Raw genomic sequence first — 9,960 nt, forward strand, 5'->3', positions numbered from 1 at the left:
TCCCCCTTACATATAAAAATACATATTTATTAATACATTTATACGTTATTTATGTATATAAAAATTTAAAGTGCCCTGCTTTTGCTATATTTTGTGGAAAAGACTTAAAAAAAAATCTGTAAGTAGAATATTAAACTCTTAAAACACTTCATTGTCGCGTGGCCATTTGTACCTTTATGACCAGATGAAGTTAAAGCTTGAATTGGAATTTGCTCCTGCGTGTCTGTTCAGTAAATTGGTATGTCTTGTCTGAGTTGTACCGTATGCCAGGGCAAGTTCAGTGTCCGCACTCTTTTGCGTTAGATGTAAAGGGCTATTTGAGTTGCCGATGCTGTTAAACTGACGGATTTGAAAGCTTAAAGGGATAGGTGTCTCTTAACTCCGTCAATAACAGACTTTTGGAAGGCATTTCAACTTTTGAACTCGACACTCGTGTAAAACACCGTAGAGTGAATCTAAATCTAGTGATAATAGGCTTGCTTTCTTCGTTACTTTTCATATAGCCCTGTAGAAGTAATCCAGGGATAATCCCCGGGGATAATCTCCCCGGCGTCTATAGATTCAAAACAACTGACTTAAGGTGCGAGGAAGCCAACCTTGTTAATTGGTTTTCTACAGCATCCATCTCAAATGATGTTTCAATGGTAGGAATCAGTGCTACAAGTTGGGAAATAGTAGAATTGGTGATGATCTTGTACGAGTCAGGAGCAGATGCTTTAGTGCTTTAGAGATGCAGGAGTCTTGTGGATTGTGACACTAAAAACTGGAAGTACTGAAATATGTGTTGAGACACAGTTGACACGCTGACTTGAAGGTCTTCATCTAGCCCAGATTTGGGGAGTTCAGTTGAGATTCCCAAGTACTGAGACACCTTTCTTATGGTGGTTTAGGCTTTAGTTATGTTAATTCATTATTTTGTAAGGTGTTGCTAATCACACTCCTGCTTGTGATCCAGTAAGTCACTGGTTGGCATCCTCATCAGGATGTAGGAGACTCAGGTGCAAACTTCCCTACCTAACTGGGAGAGGTTTCATCATGTTCCTGGAAAATACCTGGTCTGACAAATTACCACACAAAAGATCTATTTTGGATATTGAACCGACAGTACAACAATGCGTCAATTCTTGAGCAATTTTTTGTAGATTCATGAAGACGCATCTGTGCATCAGTATTAAATCTTTTGTGTACTTTTTTTTTTTAGCTTGCCACCTAAATTTGTAGTCACCAAAGATAATTTCCTATAGCTTCCTGATACAGCTTCTATACCTTATATGTGAAAATCATGCTGATACAGCACAAGATGGTCCATGAGTTTCATCTGTGTTTGTTTAATGGACGAAAAATTGTCCAAGAGGTTTAGGTGATGACATGATTAAAACCAGAAGAACACTGCTGTCATAATCTTTCCTGTCTTTTAAAAGTTGTTTTAACATTCAATATTTCCTTCAGCTGTTTTTGTGTGGAATGTAAAGCCCTATGGTTTTTTTTGAAATCTTTTTGGTGGAAATGCAGGTATTTAAACAACTCATGCTAACTTTGATTAGATAATATTGTAATGATGGCTTTCAAGTGTGACCTGGCTGTTTATGTCTAATGCAATATTGAGGCTATAAATGTCTTTTGTTGTTGTTGTTGTCTCTTTTCTTAATAAATACAGAGTTTGCTTTCTAAAGCACAAGGAATAGGCTCCAGCTCAGTCAAACTTCGAGGGGGCTCTCTATTTATGAATGTTGGGAAGTCAGAGAAGCAAGAAGAAGATATTAGACAAACACCTCATGTGAACATCAATCCCTTCACTCCTGATTCCATGTTCCTTCACAACTCTGAAGGAAAATGTCGTAGGAGGAAGAGAATGCACTGGAATGAGTGAGTAACTTGCATCTTCCTTTGTTAAGCTTATCTTTAGAACTACTTTTAGCTGCAAAAGTTTTGTTACAAGTTGCTTCCATGAAAGTGTTTTTCCTTGCAAATCTGTTAGTGATGCATAATATAGCTCTTAAAGTATCTGCTTTGAGATGCTTGATACTATGAAATAACCATTTAGCACTAGATTAGTACACAGAGAGGATAGACTATGCTGTGACCTACAGTCTTTTCACCAGAGCTATGCACAGTCTTTTCTTGAGGAGGGAAAAACACATTAAATACTAATGAAATGTGAAGAAAGAAATGACAAAGATATTAGCATCGTACCTTTATTTTTATGAGTTTGTGCTTACAATTGTCTAGCATTCAATTAATTAAACTAAACTTGGGTAGAATGGGAGAATTAGATCTCAGAAAAATCAACAGCTGCTGAAGTTCAGTTTTACACTTACTTAAGCCATATTCTGCAAAAGTAACTGGTGTGACTTCCAGCTCTTGTGGAGAGGACATGGAAGCAAGTGATGGAGAGGCTGAAGATGAAACTATCAGACCTGCTAAGGTAATTAATCTTTAGAACTTGATACTAAGTTTGGCAGTTTGTGTATCTGCAGTTCTAAGTATCTTCCTTTCTAATCTTTGCAGAGGATAACAATAACAGAAAGTAATATGAAGTCACGGTATGCAACCGAATTTCATGAGTTGGAGAAGATTGGATCTGGTGAATTCGGTTCTGTGTTTAAATGTGTGAAGAGGCTTGACGGCTGTATTTATGCAATAAAACGATCCAAGAAACCCTTAGCTGGCTCAGTGGATGAGTGAGTATTTCCTGCTATTAAAAGTTAAGTCACCTCTTGGTGCTTTTTCCTCCCATGTCTCTATGTGCTGGTGTCTAGAGACGGCATTGAAGAGAAAAGTATAAATATACATGAATTAAATGTAAAACAGATACAATTTTGAAGTAACTTTTTTTCATGAATACTGTGCAGTACTGGGTATGAAAGGCTACTTGCCTTTTTCCTAGAAAACATTTGTCCCAATATTCTGTGTGGAAACAGATTGTTCTTATCTGAAAAGTAAGAATAATGCTTACTTGTAGTAATGGCAGGAGGCACTATATGAATAAATTTCAGTGATGATCCTCTGAGATATGAAAGGCAATATTCCTGACTAGGTCCTCATCCTTGTCAACTTGAGTGACATGCAGATCAGTTAAGTCAGTCTTGCGGTATTTTTTGGCATTTGTGAATGAGCCTGCGATTCATGGCTTTTTCCCTGACCATTCTAATAGTTATAATGTAAAACCTCACAAGTTTGAGTCACTCAAAATTGCATGTCAGACTTACACACAAGAAGTTAGGAATGTTGAGTTCAGTGAAGTTCAGTCCTGGGTTATGATTTTTTTCCTAAAATTTCAGCAGTGCTTCTGAAAACTTGCTGCTGGTCGGAAAGTATGTAATGGAAGTGGCATCTCCCTCAAGACTAACCTGGAACAAAACCTGGTTTTTTGATGTTCCGTATACTTAGTCTTTTAATACTAGGGAAATTATTTTAGCTGTTCGGATATAAATACAAATCCATGTTAAGGTGCTACAGAACTGAATATGAAGGTTCTAATTAGAAACTTGGGCTGGCAGAGGGGCATGATATTATAATAAGTGTTCCTATCAAGCTGAAATTGGACTAATTTCACCTCGTAATATTCTTGTATGCCGTTATTTTTTTTGTGACTATAACAGGCAGAATGCTTTAAGAGAGGTCTATGCACATGCAGTTCTGGGACAGCATTCTCACGTAGTAAGATACTACTCTGCATGGGCAGAAGATGATCATATGCTTATACAGAATGAATATTGCAATGGTAAGTAACGTTTATAGCTTATTCTGAACTTGCTTTCAAAAAGTCTAATTTTTGAAGATAACACAGGTGTATCTACAAATCCCTAGCACTAGTTAGGAATTGATTGCCCTACACATAGCTCATACCACTTTTGTCTCAGATATATCTGTTCCTTTCTACTGGAAAAGGCGTATCAGATATATGAAGCAAAAACTATACAAAATTGCAGACAAAGGCTTAAGTGTTCAAGAGTATTGGAAGTACAGCAAGGCATTTGCGAGCAGCAAAAGTGTTCTTTCTTCTTTCCAATAGTACAAGCTTGTATAGAGAAAATTGCCAGAGAGGTGCCTTTAAAAAGGGAGGTGGACCTGTTTTCTGAAGCTTTTTGCTATGGTTTATACCCTAACAGATTTGGAAGAGGGAGAGAGGTCTTTTCCCTTGTGTTGCTATCCTGTTAGTTTGCATGGCAATAGCAGAAAAATTATTTTATTATATGGCTATGAAGAGGGGATACCAGTACTAGATTTTATACTTCCTATGTATCCCAAGCAAGCTCTTGGCGATATATTAACTGTTTATTTTGGAAGCAAGTTGTCATTACTTTGTCAACTGTTTGATGTAAAATGATTAGTTGTTTTCTTTAATGTTTTAGGCGGCAGTTTAGCAGATGCCATAAGTGAAAATTACAGGAATATGCGTTACTTTACTGAACCGGAACTGAAGGACCTGCTCCTTCAGGTGGCTCGAGGCTTAAAGTACATTCATTCAATGTCACTGGTACACATGGATATCAAACCTAGTAAGTTTGTAAACTGCTTTACTCTGTATTGACAACTTCCTCGTTAATTTGATCTACTGTAGAAAAATGAGCAGTTAGCCACACCTTATGAACTGTATAAATTCTTCACTGAAGTTCTAAATAGCAGGATGCAGATGTCGGTTATAAAATTGGCTAGCAAACTTAAACTGTTGTTGTGAGTTTATCTTGAGTCCTTTTTGTGTAGTTGACTCTATTTGCATAACACTTGGCTCCCCTCCCAGCAGAGGGGCCAGAGTGAGTAAGTTACATTTTCTTGCTCTATGAACTGGGTATGTATACAACTAAAACTTTTGTGTGTTTCAAGCAAACTGTAGTGAAACTAGATGAAGTAGAAATTGGACAGAATTTTTTTTTTAACACTTCTGCTCTTTTTTAGGTAATATTTTCATATCTAGGACATCAGTCCCAAGTACAACTTCAGAAGAAGGCGATGATGATGATTGGTCATCTGATAGAGTCATATTTAAAATAGGTGAGGAGCAGCACAGTTGTGCTCAGAAGAATTGCATTGTCTATTTGTCTTCTGAAAAATAACTTTCTTTTCTTTTTGCAGGTGACCTTGGTCATGTAACTCGAGTATCTAGTCCACAAGTGGAGGAAGGTGATAGCCGTTTTCTTGCGAATGAAGTCCTCCAAGAGGTAACTGTTCTGTTTGTACAAGATAGTGATGTTGGGTTTGCATGCTGTTTTCTTTTAGAGTAAGGGGTTGCTGTCTGCCACCTTCTTGCTGGAGAACAAACTTCCTCGATGGTACCCCCTTGAACACTGGTAGTACTGTAATATTGTTGGATGTGTTCAGTGCTGAATAGTTTACCTGTCTGTTAAATTTCTTCTTACACTGGGTGCTATGTCCAGTAACTAATTTATTTTTCTTTGTTTTCAAGAATTACACTCATCTGCCAAAAGCAGATATTTTTGCTCTTGCTCTGACTGTTGTCTGTGCTGCTGGGGCTGAACCACTTCCAACTAATGGGGACCAATGGCATGAAATTCGACAGGGAAAACTACCTAGACTACCACAAGTGCTTTCTCAAGAATTACTAGACTTACTAAAAGTAAGAACTCTTTTACAAGTGGCTCGCTGATTAGTGTAATTTACTGTATTACAGGCCTTAACTACAATGCCTTATTTTCTTTTTTCCAAGGTTATGATTAATCCGGATCCAGAGAAACGGCCTTCAGCTGTGGCACTAGTCAAGCATTCAGTGCTTCTCTCTGCTGCAAAAAAGAGTGCAGAGCAGCTCCGGATAGAACTGAATGCTGAAAAATTCAAAAACTCACTCTTGCAGAAGTAAGTAGTTCCTTGAGGTCCTTAAATATAACTTAATTTCTAATGGGTTTTCATATGACAGTAGAGTGATGATAAAACGGGACCATCCTTGTTTCTGTGCGAGGTCCACAAATCTGTGTGCATGTACATACCTGAAAGTACAAAGTGGGTAACGTAACTTGGAAAGGAACTTTCTCCATAGAAGGAACTTGAACACTCTAAGGGAATCTCAACTACACTATAGTATTCAAGGCACACAAAACATCACAGTTTTGAAAAAAATGTTTCAAGCATAATGCATACTTCTGTGACATGTATAGTGTAACTTACATCTGTATTATTTGAGTCTGTGTTTTCCTAGGTCATCTGTACATTGAAATGTTTTGGAAAATGTGACTAAATGAGCTGTTTTGAACTTAAATGAAATGGCACATCAAGAATGTTTTTGGACTAAATTGACTTATATGCAGCAGTGTTATTAGATTACCACAGAATCATTTGTATAAGGAGGTCACCTTGCCCTACCCCTTGCTAAAACATTGAATTCTGAATTAAAACTTTGAAGAAGAGATTCCCTTCAGGAAAGTCTGATTTCTGCTTAAGTTTCAGAGAAGAGTTAGTAAGTTAAGAAGCAATCATCTGAATCTTTCACTGCAGTTAACTTTGCACGTATTATGCATAATAGGTAGGCTTTTATAAGGAAATATAGAACACCAATTACCTTCTGACTGGCTCATTTTAATGAAGATGTTAACTTGGATTCTCTCCATTGCTATCTGCTTATCTTGCCACTGCTACAGTCTGAGTGTAGCCAGACTTGCCATTTTAGATGGTTAACTTTATGTAATCTTCTTGTGGATTACACTGGCTGTAGAAAGAATAATTTGACAGTTTGTGCAGGTTATTCAAGGACAGATTTGCTGAGGTAACTTGCTTGTGTAAAGGACATATTTTTGTATCATGTGAAAGGGGAAGCTGGCAAAGCTAATACTGGCAAAGCTAATAACTTTTAGTGAAGTACTTCTGGCCTGGCAACATGTAGGGTACATACTTATAACTGTCAATCCAAGAATGATTTAAAGAGAACACTTATCAACAGTAATTTTTAACGTTGTGTGGGATAACGTTCATAAAATAGTTCAGGTAGGTATTTTTTATTTTGTTTTAATTTGTTTTTTTTAACACTCGTGCGTTTGACCTATTTAATGTGCCACTTGTGTATGTAAGTTGTCATCAGTGAAAGGAATCCTTGTAGGGAATCTTCAGAGGAAGGAAGAATTCAAGATTAGACTTCTAGGGAAGAATGGAAGTAATTGTAAAATATAGTTTCCTGATAATGGTGTGGTGAGTGGGTGTGCACACGTGTGTGCATTTGTGACTGACGTTCAGTATTTAGGGAAGATGACTGAAAATGGACTGCATTCTCTTGCAGTGAACTGACACAGTGATAAGGTGGGGAGAATTAGATGGGGCATGGGTGCTAATGAATAATACTTTGGCTTACAAGAATGGGAGTAGCTTATTAAACGAAGACATGTAACTTAAAACTAAATACACCTACACCAATATGCAGCAAGCTTGTAAAATTTGATCTTGCTTTGGAGTGCTGATGTGACATGAGATTACAAATACTAGTTCTTATGGTAGAGAAAATTCTTTGAGGGATAGTTTGGGATAGAAGGAAAAGAGTATGGGGGAATCCTTACACTTAGCCATATGTCAGCATTTAAGGAAAGGAGAAAAGGGGTGTGTGGGGAAACCCTTGATAACTTTGCTCTTTAGTCAGACTATTTCATAGCTTTATCCTGAGTTTTATTTAACTTCTTTCTCAGACTGAGTATTGGTAATGCTCTGCAACAGAATAGTTGACAGAATGTTGCACAGGGACAATCGCCTGTGCTACCTTCAGTGACTCACCCTTGCAGTTTTGGGCTCAAATTTTTGTTAGGCAATGAAGATTTAGGTGGTGATAAACTTTTGATGTGCCTATGCAAAAGGAAAAGGATACTTCCCGAGTTGTCTGTTGCCAGTTACATTCATCTATGTTCATTTAAGTGTGTGTCTGTCTGAATCTTCCACAGAAGTTCAGTTGTGGCTGAATGCTTCATTTGGGCAAACATCAGTAATTAGCTCTTCAGTGATTTATCACACAGCTTGTACTAGAAAGTAGACAGCATCCTACCATGTCCTGGTAATTGAAGTGTGGAGCTGTTTATAAAAGGTTGGATTTCGAAATCCGAGTTGTGTGAATTTGTCATTTCCTTCCCTTGTTGTTCAAAAGAAAGAACACCTAGACAAATAATGAGCATCCCACTTCTGTCCTCTGGGTTGTAAACAAGTGGATGCCAATGATAACGGTCTTAGACTTGCTATCAATTTAGGTCATACTTAAGTTCTGAACTGCTGTAATTAATTTGAAACACTCTTGCTGTGATACGCCTCTAGTACGTATAGATACCATTGTGTAAGTGTGACTCTCAATGTCTTTCAGAGAGCTGAAGAAGGCACAGATGGCAAAGGCTGCAGCTGAGGAGCGAGCACTGTTCACTGACAGAATGACAACTAGATCTACGACACAAAATAGACCATCTCGACTCATTGGAAAGAAAATGAACCGCTCAGTTAGTCTTACCATATACTAACTATGAAGTCTAAAAACTACTGAGGATGGCTTATAGCATCTCTGCCGGACTGGAGCCTAAGGAATTGAAGGAAACATTCAATTCCTGGTTTCTTGTCCTGTCTTTGATAAGTGTCACTAGTTTTACAGGAGTTGCCTCTGGGTTTTTATTTGTACAATATGGCTGATTAGCTGTATTAACCATTTGAGTTAATGGACTCAGTTACTATCTTGTCTATAGAGGATCCTGGATGTTAATCCATAAGCCTTTCAGTTACACTGTTAGATGTTACATCGTCCCAGGGTTAACCACTATAGTGGTGTGCTGCTTTGTAGTGTTACGGCATTGTAATAAGAAGTAATATCCCTAATGATCTTTTAAGAGGGAGGGAGGGGGCCCTGCTTTGATAGTTAGTGAATTTTTTTTGTTTGTGTTTTTTTTTTTTTTTTGTTTTTGGTTTTTTTTTTTTTTTTTTTTTTTTTTTTTTTGTTTTTTTTTTTTTTTGTTTTTTTTTTTTTGGAGCAGAGGGGAATAAATTTTGAAAGACAGGCTTTAAGGCCACCTATACTCAATGTACCTGATGTCAGGTAGACTTTTATTGTGAATTTTATTTGTATATTCAACTGGGAGCACTTTGTAGGCATTGCATAAACCACAGCTTAGAAACCTGTGGAATTAAGTGCCATGTGGAACTGCTGCTATTTTTAGTTTGTTGTCCTTGCTGTAAACTGTAGCATTAAAACAATCATTATTGTGTTAATAGGCTTCTTGTTAAAACAATTACGTGAAACAAATCTAAGCTGCATTTTAGTAAAGGCAGCATTTTTCTCTCAAAGCTAGTGCATTGTGAAATAATGCACCAATTTAATATTTGGACTTTGTATTAGTGTAGTGCAATTGTTAATGTCTTGGCTATTGATGTTTTGTAATTCTTTCTAATAAGGTTCTCTAAATGTTGGTATTTTCTTCAGTTGTCCATTCTTGAGGCTATTGTATAATTTTTTTATGTTGGAATATTGTAAATAATTGTTTAGTGTAAGTGTTCAGGTTGTTCTTCACTGTTTTATGTACATAAGTTTGATCGTGCTTATAGTATACTATACTGAAACTGCAGTCTGAGATGCCAACAGACAAAGCTTAACTATTCAGTTTTAAGCTCCAAAATGAACAGAATGTGCCCGACAAAACCTGTACTGATGTTGGACCTAGGCTGACAGATGTTGCTAAAAATAGAACTGTTCTAATTACTGGCTTATCTCTTCATTAATTTTAGTTTAAACAATGTTTCCTATTTGTGTTCTATTGTTCTTACTAGTCTTGAATTTGAATATTAAAGTTAAAAGTTTTGTTTAATATTGTCTAACACTTATTTAACTCTAGAGTTGTGGAAATAAAATACTGAGTCAGGAATATACTATGGCAAGTCCTGACTAGATCTGCTTCCTGCTCCTGCGTAATGCTTGTGGTTCCCTCTCATGAGAGTGGGGCTGAGATAACATACTTGCTGATAGCTATGTTAGGAGAGAAGCACCGCAGTCTGTGTGTT

General features: G+C 37.0%; 1 protein-coding gene across 1 annotated transcript; it reads left to right on the forward strand.

Moving 5' to 3' along the window:
* The first annotated feature begins 1,663 nt into the window (after positions 1–1,663).
* On the forward strand, positions 1,664–8,738 carry WEE1 (WEE1 G2 checkpoint kinase). Its single transcript, XM_010281596.1, has 10 exons — positions 1,664–1,866; positions 2,359–2,425; positions 2,509–2,681; positions 3,603–3,724; positions 4,356–4,502; positions 4,900–4,995; positions 5,077–5,162; positions 5,408–5,578; positions 5,669–5,814; positions 8,285–8,738. The coding sequence occupies exons 1-10, from the start codon at positions 1,724–1,726 to the stop codon at positions 8,433–8,435; spliced, it is 1,302 nt and encodes a 433-aa protein (XP_010279898.1). The 5' UTR covers positions 1,664–1,723; the 3' UTR covers positions 8,436–8,738.
* The last annotated feature ends 1,222 nt before the right edge of the window (positions 8,739–9,960 follow it).

The sequence above is a fragment of the Phaethon lepturus genome, unplaced genomic scaffold (genome assembly GCF_000687285.1).
Source record: "Phaethon lepturus isolate BGI_N335 unplaced genomic scaffold, ASM68728v1 scaffold8952, whole genome shotgun sequence".
NCBI classification, from domain to species: Eukaryota; Metazoa; Chordata; class Aves; order Phaethontiformes; family Phaethontidae; genus Phaethon; species Phaethon lepturus.

What these genes read in the sequence shown, in the direction of transcription:
- WEE1 (XM_010281596.1), top strand. Translation starts at nt 1,724, where the DNA reads ATGAATGTTGGGAAGTCAGAGAAGCAAGAAGAAGATATTAGACAAACA. An exon ending in ACAGAATGAATATTGCAATG is followed by an intron (nt 3,725 to 4,355) that starts GTAAGTAACGTT and finishes TTAATGTTTTAG; the next exon opens with GCGGCAGTTTAGCAGATGCC. An exon ending in AATTACTAGACTTACTAAAA is followed by an intron (nt 5,579 to 5,668) that starts GTAAGAACTCTT and finishes CTTTTTTCCAAG; the next exon opens with GTTATGATTAATCCGGATCC.